We start from the raw sequence: 13093 nt of genomic DNA on the forward strand, positions 1-13093 counted from the left end.
GTATTTTGTTCTTCCGAAACCATTCTGAACTTGATTTACTTCTGTGTTTCGGATTATTGTCTTGTTGCAGCATCCATCCTCTTTTTAGTTTCAACTGCTTGACAGACGGCCTGAGGTTTTCCTGCAAAACATCCTGATAAACCTTTGAATTCATTCTTCCATTAATGATTGCAAGTTGTCCCAGGTCCTGATCCAGCAAAACAGCCCCAAATCATGATGCTCCCTCCACCATGCTTCACGGTGTGGATGAGGTGTTGATGTTGGTGAGCTGTTCCATTGTTCCTCCACACATGATGTTGTGTGTTACTCCCAAACAATTCAACTTTGGTTTCATCTGTCCACAAAATATTTTGCCCAAACGTCTGTGGAGTGTCCAAGTGTCTTTTTGCGAACATTAAATGAGCAACAATGTTTTTTTTTAAGACAGGATTGGCTTCCTCCTTGGAGTCCTCCCATGAACACCATTCTTGGCCATAGTTTTACATATAGTTGATGTGTGCATAGAGATATTGGACTGTGCCAGTGATTTCTGTAAGTCTTTAGCAGACACTCTAGGGTTCTTTTTTACCTGTCTGAGTATTCTGCACTAAACTCTTGCCGTCATTTTTGGTGGACGGCCACTCCTAGAGAGAGAAGCAACAGTGCCAAACTCTCTCTATTTGTAGAGAACTTCTCTGACTGTCGATTGATGAAAATCCAGACTTTTAGAGATGGTTTTATATCCTTTCCCAGCTTTATACAAATCAACAATCCTTGATCGCAGGTCTTCAGACAGCTTATTAGACCGAGCCAAGATGCACATCAAAGAGTGCTTCTAATCAAGACAATTCTTACCAGGTGTGTGTTTTATAGTGGGCAGGGCAGCTTTAAAACACTTATCAGTGATTGGGCACACACCTGACTTAAATTGTTTGGTTAAAATCACTTACTTATTTTCCCCCTTCTCTCATTGTTTGCATGTTATCCTCATTAAAATATTAAAACCTATAAATGTTTGGGTGGTTTTAGTTAAAGCAGACACTGATTTTTCATCTGTGTGTTTTTGACAAAGATCAGATCACACAAGATTGTGTTTTTATTTAGAAATTCCAAAAGGTTGATACTTTTTCCATACCACTGTGTATATAAATAAATTTGAATTGGCTATTTCCTTGTATGCTATGTTTGGGTGGTTTTAGTTAAATCAGACAGTTGTTTTTTTTTTTTTTACATCCGTGTGATTTTGACAAAGATCAGATTACATTTGATGATGATTTTATGCATAAATGTGGGAAAATTTTCAAAAGGTTCAGATACTTTTACTTACCACTGTACAGTATCACCATTTCGATATTTTGTTTAAATCTCACATTAAATTACCTCCCGTATGTGGTTTCAATTCATCTAGCAAAAAGTCGATTTCTGTGCTTTGTGACTGTTCTGACTAAAAAAAGAGCAATCCAGTTTCTGAACAAGGCCAAAGTGACCCATAAGTACCCTAAACTTAACATGTAAGCGACCCAAAATTAAATCATTGCCTGCCATTACGACAGACATCCGATTCTTTTAAACTGGCTGCGAAAGCTCATCTTTTAGTGCCTTTGACGGCACTAAACAACATTTCTGTATCGATACGTCAATACTTTTCGCTATTTTTTGACAACCCTATTGCACAACATCCGAAGTCAAGTATTCTCCAGAAGGTAAATATACAAATTTCGACATTCATGCGAGGGGTCCTCACTTGTATAATGCTGAGAATGTCATCGTAGCTCAAGTGCTCTCTCTGACAGTTGACCAGGAAATCATTCAGCTGAGGTATGCCCAAGCCCAACACGCCTAGTGATGCATTCTCCACTCCCGTCCCATTGGTCACGATGCTGGCGGCGGCAATAGCATCCGAGATCTGCTTCTGGTTTTCAGGCATCTGCTGCCTGTTCCGGATGAAGAGGTCAAGGTCCGAGCCGTTCCGAGTCAGGAGGTCTGTAGACGAATAAGAGAACGTTACGTGAAGGATGGATAATCATGTGGTGGTCCTCACTGTTTTTACCGAGGTCTGGTTGAAGCCCCGCGTCCCTGTCGTCAATCTTCAGGTTGGTGTACAGAGGAGCAGACTCTGGAGAGAAACGACTGCAAGGGACGGCGAATGTGTCGAAAAGCTCCTTCAGGTCCTTCCTGCTCCGGATACTGGCAGGAAACACATGACACACTTTATCAGTCAAAAATTTGAGGTCTACCGGGCTGTAATTTTCTCCTCTTTAAACAAACGTCTACCTGAAGGACTTGAAGAGCTCCACAAACTCGATGAAGCTCATGGTACTGTCGGATATCATGAGGTTCTGGAAGCCTTTAAAACAGCCTTTGCCGCGACCGTGCCACGACCTGCTGCTCCACGCCCTGCAATCACCGCCCCCAAAACGTAATAAGATGACTAATCAGCCCAAAATCAGTCTCTGGATGACTTTATTTCAACAAACGTACCCTTGCAGAGTCTTGGTAGTCCCTGAAAGAACTGGAGAGGATTGCTGGCGGGATTGGTTGGAGCTGGCCATACTGGAAGAAGAGGAAGATGAGGAAGAAGAAGCGAGGAGTCCAGGACTTCCTTTGGACGAGAGCGAGAACGGCCCAGGGAAGCTGTCATCTGCAAACGTTGAAGATATCCGAGGTCAATCACGAACACAGTTTGCTCGATTTTGCTTCAAAACTCTAAAGATCACCTGGATCGTCTTGGTCTATGCTGTCCGACTCTGGTCCGTTCCGATAAAACCCTTCTTTACAGCTATGCGTTTTCCTGGAAACCATCTCATCATCTGTGGCATCCCCACTGTCTCCCTGCATTCCAACAAACAAGTCAATAATTTGGTTTGAATAAATGCAAAACGTCCATAAAATTGAGGCAACAGACCCTAACAAGGGCCTTTTTCTTCTTCTTAGTTTTTTCATTAATCCCGAGAGGACTGCTTTTCGGGGTGCAGGATTTATCCCCTCCATTGGCACCCATGTTCCACCTGCGCCCGCCGAAGAGCTCAATGGCCTGGGCTAACGTCGGGCCTTCGTATCGACCCTCCTCCTGGCACAAGCAAACAAAAGAGACAAACACCGAAACATATCAACACTGGAAGTCCGGGGTTTTATTGGCCATGAAGAAATACCAGAAAGGCGTCAAATGACCCTGATACCAAACTGACTACTGGGCTTTGTCAAACAATAGACCACTCAAACAAGCAATCAAGCAGGCCACCTCCCTGCACACACCTGTGGAGTTGCTGCCAAGGTGCGAAGGGTGGGTTCACTCTGGATAGCTGCATATAGCATATTGAATATAAGAGAAACTGGTGGACTTCTTGGTGGGTCTTGCAAAGGAATTGGCGCACTCTCATATTGGCGCAAAGAAGGCGCAGAAGGAAAAATTGCTCCGGCAACAACCTCCAACACCTAGCCCCGGGAAAATGGCGAAGTGTCATTTATCACCACATAAAAAATGTTTTGTTTTTTTATTACACCGTCCCTTGTGCTGTAGGCCAACTGCAGCTTTGGAATACGTAAAAAGGTTGTCCGCCCGATTGCCTGCCTGAGCGGTCCACTGTCCAACAAAGCCAAGGCAGCCCTTCCCCACAAACACTCAAGATGCTAATTGGAGCAATCCAACCCTGTGGTTTTGCGAGACGACTGAATAATGAATGACTAATGAGGACCATAGTGCTTACAAAAGATATGCTGATTAGGGTCAGATGATCCTTCTCTGGTCATAAAAGTGATTTCTATCAACTGATCCACCCTTGGTAGTTCTGGTGTTAAAGGAATCAAATCTTGGCATCCAGGCACGAAACATACCTGATACAGACTGACGTACTGCCTCCGGAGCCACTGCAACCGCTGATCTGGAAACTTCTTCAACTTCCTGGTCGCATTGACCAACTCTGAGAGACCCTTGTAGAGCATTTGTGCAGTGTAGTTGGGGGCCACAAAGTGTAGGAGTCTGTCAGAGGTTCAAGTCATCAATGACAAAAATGGAGTTAATGCGCTCTTGCCTTTACTAGCTCAATTTGTGATGGATCACTGGCAAGCAGCCCTCAAAACGGGATTGGATGTTTATTAATGTCGATGGTAGCAAATAAATGAAAAATGAAAAAAATAGCCCACTCTTGCTTTTCAATAGCTCAGTTTTTGATTGATCACAGCAGTGTTGTTTTCGTCAATGAACACTTTTTCATGACGATGGTAAGACTATAACGGGCTAAAAACGCGTTTTGGGAGACTAAAAATAACGAGCCTAATGCCAGTTTTCGTCTGACGAGATGTGCCGATTACCGGTTTCAAGGTATAACGCGATATGAAAACATCACAGTTTCAAAACCGCAAAAAAATTCCGTCATACCGTCCCTATGGTATTAGCAATTTTCTAATAGCTCAAAAATGCAGGGAGAAATCCCTCGTTTGCTGCTGTAAGGCTCAACCCTCCCCACCGGTTGTTGCTCAGTGTCAGTGAGTCAGCTGTGCTACACAATGGCTGGAGGAAGTGAAACTCCTGTATTTTTTTCCCAATCGAAGAAAACAAAATAGCTGGTATGGGAATACTTCGGCTACAGAAAAGTTACAGACGGCTGCAGCTTAGAGGAGGGCCAACCGATATGTAAAACATGTTTGCGGAGGGTGGCTGCCGAGGAGGCAATACCTCCAATATGATTTTGCAATTATACAACATTAAAGGTTAGTAAACAGTTTCATAAACGTTAACTCCAGCGTTTTTAGTGTGTCTAGCAGTGGTAAAAGGTGGTGTTTTTTTTCTCTCTGGCAACTGTCTGTGATGAGAAAAGAGTGCTGTATGTGTACAATGTAAACATGATACGATTCATACACACGTGCTTTTTATGGAAAATAATTCAACTATTTTTGCTCTGATGGTAAGAATATTGAGTTTTGGCTGTGGGTTTAGGCTCACCTACAGGACTGCATTTATTTAAATTTTATTTACAATATTTCAGTTTTTTTGGTGTTACTTTTAAAAAAATATTATTTTAACTTACCGTATTTTTCGGACTATAAGTCGCACCAGAGTATAAGTCGCACCAGCCATAAAATGCCCAACGAAGAGGAAAAAAAACATAAAAGTCGCACCGGAGTATAAGTCGCATTTTTGGGGGAAATTTACTTGATAAAATCCAACACATAGAACATAAATGTCATCTTGAAAGGAAATTTAATATAAAAATTAGGGCTGTCAAAATTATCGCGTTAACGGGCGTTAATTAATTTTTTAAATTAATCACGTTAAAATATTTGACGCAATTAACGCACTAGGCCCGCTCAGACAGATTTAAATGTCAGTACAGTGAAAGGCCAACTTGTTAATTGTGTTTTATGGAGTTTTTCCGCCCTCTGCTGGCGCTTGGGTGTGACTTGCATATGTGATGTGGCGTAATGTCGCCCTCTGCTGGCGATTCAGTGCAGCTGATTATTTGGGTTTCGGCGCGCTTTTCTGACGTGATTATATGTCAACGCGAACTCACACTAATAGACAGTGCTATTCAGACCAGCTAACGTCCGCATCCAGTATTCAGTGGCAGTTATTATAGCCCCATCACACTGTTTGTGTCTAATACATGCATCGCTTGTGAGTTATATTCCTCCTTTGTTTATATTCATGAGCATTAGATAGTTATTGATGATGTGTATTTGAATTTGTTCACATATATGGTGAAATGCAGTTACACTGTTAGATGCTTGTGAGCTAATTGGCTAGTGCTACTGCTCAAATGGACACGTGTGTGTACATTTTATGTTATTTTGTGATTCATGCAAGTTATTGACACAGAGAGATGACTTCAGTAAAGCCCATGCAACTTTGCCACACCGTCTGATTTCTTTTTGGAACTTATGTTCGCTATCTGTCAATTTGTGTACTCACACACATTGAGGACAGAATAGGGCTACTAGTTTATTTTTTGATTGAAAATTTTACAAATTTTATTAAAACGAAAACATTAAGAGGCGTTTTAATATAACATTTCTATAACTTGTACTAATATTCATCTTTTAAGAACTACAAGTCTTTCTATCCATGGATCACTTTAACAGAATGTCAATAATGTTAATGCCATCTTGTTGATTTATTGTTATAATAAACAAATACAGTCCTTATGTACCGTATGTTGAATGTATATATCCATCTTGTCTTATCTTTACATTCCAACAATAATTTAGAGAAAAATATGGCATATTTTATAGATGGTTTGAATTGCGATTAATTGCGATTAATTACGATTAATTAATTTTTAAGCTGTAATTAACTCGATTAAAAATTTTAATCGTTTGACAGCCCTAATAAAAATACAATAGAGAACAACATGCTGAATAGGTGTACAGTATGATAATGTTCGTGAGGCATGAACAACGAAATGCGAACGTGGCCGGTATGTTAACGTAACATAGCTATTAAGAGTTTTTCAGATAACTATAGCATAAAGAACACGCTAACAAGTTTACCAAACCGTCAGTGTGACTCCAAAACAACAAAATAACATGTGAAATGATATAATAATTTCACACAGTCGCTCCAGATTATAAGTCGCACCCCTAGTCAAACTATGAAATAAAAAAAAAACGACTTATAGTCCGAAAAATACTGTAACCTAATATTTATGTTCCAATTGGCTAACGTGTTGAAAAATAGAAATCCTGTTCAATGGAAAATGTTTATTTTTTATTTTATAGCTGTAATTGAGCTGTAATTGCAATACCATGATACCGTGAAATTTATACTGTCAGAATCTCATACTGTACACATATGGCACGTGCCAAATGTTCACAATGTGTGGTTAGCCTTCATTGTACCAGCGTTTGGTTGTGTCACTCATGTGACTTGATGCGCTCCCCCTTTCCCCAGTGTAGTGTCCTCTCCAGTCTCAAGCCTTGCACACACGGTAAAATTTGTTTTCTTATCTTGGCTAGAGAGAATATGCAAGGTTGCTTTAGCCTTTAAAGGTAAGTTCTGAGTGATCATCACACTAAATATAACTCGTAGCGTTAACATAGCATTGGGGTTAGCATTATGCGAATGCTAATGGCGAGTATCCTCTTAAAACTCTTAGACAACTCTTTTTACATACAGTTTGTGGCGTCCAGATGGGTGTAATTAATTGAAAATAATGTAGTATTTTCCAGCTGAGTGTGAACTATCACCAAGTTGGCATTGTCCTTGTAGACGCTACAATACGTGCGTGTCTTTCAATGGTCATTCAAAATAGTTGGAAACCCTTATTTATCCATTTTTGGAGTAATTTTTTTTTTTTCAAATTTTACAGACGAAAACATTTTTAGTAGTCGACTAAAACTAGATGAAATTAGTCTTGGTTTTCGTCAACAAAAAACACAAACACTTTTTGAGATGGCTAAAATATGACTAAGACTACAGTAATAAGTATTATCGACAAAGACGAAAATTAAAAATCGTGCGCTAGCCGCCTGCCTTCCCATTCAAAACGCATTAGATCGACGTCTATTGCTGCCAGTCGCAGCCAATGAGTTAAAAATGACAAAAATGGAGTTAGCCCACTTTTGTTCCCAGTAAATGAGTTAAAATGGGGTGTTTAGTCATACATGAAAACTAAGCGGGTCTCGACCTGTTGTCGGTGGTACCGAGGCCATAGAGCAGGCTGAGGCCGTTCTCCTCCACTGTCATCTGGCTCAGTTTGTTCTGCAAACAAACAGCGTGGACATCCACTCCCTGGTGACCAAGGAACACAGCCTGGAAGTGCAAACATGCGCAGAATTAGGATTCCAGTCTTATCTATCACACAAAAACAACAACTCCAAGTCACATAGGAGCAAAACACACCAAAATGTGGATTCTCAAGACAAACCTTCAGCAAACCGAGGTCCAGCAGACCCTCCGCTAGTCCTGCTACCACAGTTTGTCCGAGTCCTAGTGGTTGTTCCCCACCACTCTGAGGCTTACCTACCATACATTTACAACACGTTTGCCACAGGAAATTACCACCGGCCATCCAAACAAGGCTAGTAAAAATCACCCCAAGTAAGCGTGATGTTGTCAGGTTGCAGTCTTAGTAGGCAGCGGGCCGTTAGGTGGCTGTCCTGATCGTAGTGAATAACGGTGGCTCCCTGTAGCAGGAACTGGTGAACATCTGGTTGAAGGGACAACACGTACCTTTCCGAAAAGACGTGAAAAAAAATGATCAAATTGTACGTGCATTGACAGTAGTAGTAGAATACAAATCTATTTCGACTAGGATGGCTGGCATTGAGTGATCATGTTTCACTGCCATTGACGCCTAATCCATTTTGACTGGAAAATCGAACGATAGGAAGTGACCCCGAAAGTGCCCCAAAACTAATAGGTGATCCAAAAATGCTGCAAAATCAACAGGAAGTAACCTATTAACAGTAAGTGACCCAGAAATGCCCTGAAATCAACAGAAATTGTCCCAAAATATATAGGAGATGACTCCGGAAAGCCTAAAAATGTATAGGAAGCGACCCAAAATCAACAGGAATTGACTCTTAAGTAGGGATGTCCCGATCCAGGTTTTTGCACTTCCGATCCGATACCGACCGACACCGACCTATCTGAGCATGTGCTAAAGTTTAGTTATTTAGCCTCCTTACTTAGTTGTCAGACTCATTTTGAAAAAGGTTTTAGTACTCTTGATAACAACTAGCCAGCTGAATTAGGTGAGTTTGAATAACACACAACGGTTGGTAACAAGAAACTCACCTGTTTATTCAGTGACAAACACAAAACATTATAAACAACAAACAGAAATGGCATAGTCAGTCAGTAAAACGAGCAAATAATATTGTAAACTGTCTTAAAAAAGCAAAACACACCAACAACCTCAGTGGAAAATCCCCCAAATCCCCCAAGCTATTAGATGCTTTTAATGTTTCGTGCATTAGTTACAAAAATTGTATAAAAAGCCTCTCAGGTTTAAATAAACGACTATTTCAGTATCAAATTAACATTTTAAAACAGTAAATAAAATACTCAAGTCCCCATTCTGTATCAGCAGCTTTGAACTACATTCATTTAATTTTGCGAATCAACTGTTAAAAGTTGTTAAAATTGCTCCCGTTATTCCATAATTTCCCTTCTGTCTACTTTCGACATGTGAAAGTTTTAAAACTGTTTTGAAGATCGATTCAAGTCAAGATTTTGTCGATTTAGGAGTATTTTGGATAAAAAAGTGAATTAGGTTCGCTTGGAAGGTTCACAACAGCCTACTAGGGAAGTCTTCTTTAAGATGGCGGCTGTTTACTAACACATCTGGTTTTCAATACTTCAATGTTGCTAACGCAGTCGAGTCTGTCGTTTTGCATCGAGTTCTATAAACATATGATATCTATTATCTCCAGTAAAACGACGTTGACGTAGTTTGTAGCGGCCATCAGCAGCAGTCAGGTATTCTTGTGTTTTTTATCCAGCGGCATGAGTTGAGCATTGGCATTACCCGGGTCTATGACAAGCATTATGTTTACTTTCGGGACGCAATGCGGTCAGTTTCTCATTGCGTCCCGAAGACCGCGCTGTGTATTAGTTCCGCTTTACTTGACATATTTCAATAATCGGAATTTGGATGTTTGTGAATCGCTCTCGATTCTTCCACGGCCGAATCGCTCAAGGATGTAATGACGGCTGGGCATGTTGTACCGTGGTTCTAAGTGTTGGATGGTGCGTCTTTACTCACGTGAGATAATGGCTCGTCATCCAGAATGAATTCTTCGGCAATTATTCCCTGGGCTTTGGGACTGTCGAGTGCCAGTTTGTCACACATAGCAAAAATTTCTGCCAGTGTTAGTTGCGTAGGACCTTTCTTTTTGTCTTCGGTTATCTTAACATACTCCTCATATTGTTTGTGGTGGTATTTCGCTAAATGCTTGATTAGGTTGGTTGTATTAAAACTTCTTACAGCTTTACCACTACGCTTGACTTTATTGTGGCATAAGTTGCACTCTGCCTCTTCGTCTTTGTCGTCCTTTAAGGTGAAACTATCCCACACAGCTGACATTTTCACCAATAAAGTCTCTCGGTAAATTGGGAGACGGTAATGTAAATTTAGTGTGTTGAAGGTGCGCCGTAAAATGCGGACCGGATTTTAGGGAAACCGAAGCAAAAACTGGAATAGATTATGTAAACCGGTGCGCTGGAAAACCCGGATCGGATTTCAAAAACTGGATCGGAAGTCTGCATCGTAATTTTTCCGTGTTCCGATCCGATACAGATGCGCATTTTTTTGCCCATATCGGCGTCCGATCCGATCTAAATATCGGATCAGGACATCTCTACTCTTAAGTACCCTATATTTAACAAGAAAGTGACCCACAATTAACTCATTGCCTGCCATTGAGTTACATGCTTATAATTTGAAGAGAAATTTTCTGGATTTACCACGGAATAAGCTCGGTCCCATGGCAAAAAGCTCGGTGTGTCTCCTCCGTGCCCTGAAACTCCATTTCGCTAGCTGCGGGTTCGGATGACAGGTCACCTTCGGAATCGGACAGGTCGCCCACCATGAACCTGAAAAGTGAGAGACATTTGCCGAAAAATTAATGTGTCGCTTCAAAGATAAGTAGGTAGGGTTAAGCTCACTTAGAAGATATCTTACATTCAAGATTATGTCTAAACATGAAACTATTCTGAAGTGAGTTGAGATGCATAAATTAGACAAATGTGGTAGTAGTGAGATTCTCGGTACCAGGATTAGCAATCAGGTAGCATAGAATAGGATGTCAACATATCCACACTTAGAATTGATTTGCATTATACTGGGTGTATGCTCTACCCTGCCAAATTACGTCTACATGCACCTTCCTTCCTCTTTCTCCTCAGTTACCATGGTGTCCACAGGTAAATGTAATTAGTTAACGATAGCACCACTATGTTCATAGGGTGCCAGAGTTGGGTAGAATAGCCAAAAAATTTACTCAAGTAAAGGTAATGTAACTTCTAATTAATAATACTCACGTAAAAGCAAAAGTAGTTATCCAAAAAGTACAAGTTAAAAAAGCATTCATTGAAAAGAATACTCATGTAATGAGTAACACTGTGAGTAACTGCTTACAATGTCAGTTTTTATAAAAATAATGATATATTTATTTCTCAGCACAACTTAATGTATATGAACTGTTATTATACTGTACTTTAACATACTTCATGACCATATTAGACCAAAAAGATGACCAAAAAAAATCATCGAATTTAGACCAGAACAACACTATAAAACACCCGTCCAAAGAGCACGAGTGCCTTCTAGTGGAGAAAAAACATTATTAACTCTGATTGGTATAATGGAATCATTTTGTTGCGACGTCTAATTGGTGAAACTGAGACAGCCATTGTTGGCATCTTTGGCAAAAAATAAAGTCAGTATGAAGCATAAAGAGGAAAAATGTAACAACTCTATTGTAGTGCTACATCGATTAACTCGAGCAATTCGATTAGAAAAAAAGCTTCGAATCAAATTTTGCTGCTTCAAGTATTTGTTTAATTAGAGTGACGTTGAAATGATTTGTTTTGGGTGGATACACTGCCCTCTGGTGGCAACAGTGAATATGCCATAACTCGGCTAACATGGCTGAATCCAGCTGCTCCCTGTTAAGACCAACATAAGGTAAGTTTATAAGCTAATATGTTTATTTATGCATTTGTTATTGAGTTTAGAAGTATAATTAGCAGTTTTTTGTAGGAATATGTGTTTAAACGTTTTATTAAGAGCTTGTTAGCATTTTATAGCATTTGAGCTAGCGGACTTGCTATGCAAGTCAGCCAATTGTTCTTTTGTTGCACTTAGATCTTTTTTTTTTTTTTTTTCTAATACCGTTTGAGGTTAAACTCAGGTATTTTAAATTTAGTTTTAAATGCATTTAATGCTCTTTTGGAATTGCAATCTTAGCTAGCCAAAATAAATATTTTTGCAAGCATATACACTTGTTTCTTATGTTTTTCATCTCCGAAAATTTATTCTGATAGGCATTACATGTTTGTAATCCAATTACTCAATTATTCGAACTAACTAACCAATAGATTAATCGATTATTTAAATAATAATCGATAGCTGCAGACCTACTCTATTGTAGCCCAAAGTAGCTAATTAACAGTACTTTTTCTTCCTAATATTATAATTACTTCATAGTACTGCATGGTAAAACTACCCCAAGGAGTACATTTTTCTCAAAAAGTTACTCAGGTAAATGTAACTGAGTCAACATGTTACTACCCACCTGTGTAGGTAGCATAGGCGTTAAACAATGTATTTTTTGTTGTTGTTTGTTCTTCTCTTCTGTCTGCTTCCTTCCTTTCTGTTCCCCCATTACCCTTCCTGTTCTCTGCTTTCTCCCAATAAATAAAACATAATAAACAACGACAATAGGAGTATATCAAACCCCCATGCAATACATTAAAACTGACCATAAGGACACTTAGATTTATATTCTCCGTGTCTAGTCTAATGACCACTTACGGGTATGTTTAAAAGATTTTAGAAACAAAACACACCGTTTAGTCAAATCAAATCAAACTAAACGTGCAACACAAAGCAGCTAAAACCAAGCCCGAAATTCACACCATGCCGACGTTATCAATGCACTTACGAGACAGGTTTTGACTCTTGCGAAGTCCTAAACGAGTGGCAACTGGATTTATACAAGTTTGGGAAGAAAAAAAAAAAATCAAAGATGATTTAGGAGGAGGAACGCTTGATAACACAGGAAACGAAATAAAATTCAAGCCCACTTCTTATCCTGTGCGCTAACATAAACAGCAACTCGAAAGAAAAACCATCCAGAAGCAGGGAAGATAAAGCAGATTTCCTTTGCACAAACAGGCCACGCGAGGGAATTGTGTCCAAATTCCAGTCGGCCCAGTGCCACCAGAACCGTGAAAAGGAGCAGGACTTTGCTCCTTCCTGCTCTGACGGGAAAATAACCCGCACATTTTGACGACATAACTTCTGCTGTCATAAACAACCGGCAATTCCTTGTCGTTGTGTGTTTTGTAAATGATCCAAACATAAAACACGCAACGACAAAGAATTGTATTTCAATTCTTTTAGTTAGCGAAAGTACAAGATGGGTTGCTTTTCATCAGAATACTGCAGTA

General features: G+C 39.8%; 1 protein-coding gene across 4 annotated transcripts in view; it reads right to left on the reverse strand.

The window, feature by feature from the left end:
* The window catches only part of plce1 (phospholipase C, epsilon 1), a 151455-nt gene that overhangs the window by 23776 nt on the left and 114586 nt on the right, over window positions 1–13093 (reverse strand). For all 4 annotated transcript variants that reach the window (XM_057825375.1, XM_057825376.1, XM_057825373.1 and 1 more), the window contains exons 15-25: window positions 10385–10513; window positions 8010–8146; window positions 7842–7936; window positions 7602–7726; window positions 3814–3958; window positions 2885–3049; window positions 2697–2811; window positions 2461–2620; window positions 2254–2376; window positions 2030–2166; window positions 1724–1962 (exon numbers count right to left, since the gene is read on the reverse strand). In XM_057825375.1, the coding sequence (XP_057681358.1) occupies window positions 1724–1962; window positions 2030–2166; window positions 2254–2376; window positions 2461–2620; window positions 2697–2811; window positions 2885–3049; window positions 3814–3958; window positions 7602–7726; window positions 7842–7936; window positions 8010–8146; window positions 10385–10513 (1570 nt within the window). The remainder of the gene's footprint in view (window positions 1–1723; window positions 1963–2029; window positions 2167–2253; window positions 2377–2460; window positions 2621–2696; window positions 2812–2884; window positions 3050–3813; window positions 3959–7601; window positions 7727–7841; window positions 7937–8009; window positions 8147–10384; window positions 10514–13093) is intronic.

The sequence above is a fragment of the Corythoichthys intestinalis genome, chromosome 21 (genome assembly GCF_030265065.1).
Source record: "Corythoichthys intestinalis isolate RoL2023-P3 chromosome 21, ASM3026506v1, whole genome shotgun sequence".
Taxonomy (NCBI): Eukaryota; Metazoa; Chordata; class Actinopteri; order Syngnathiformes; family Syngnathidae; genus Corythoichthys; species Corythoichthys intestinalis.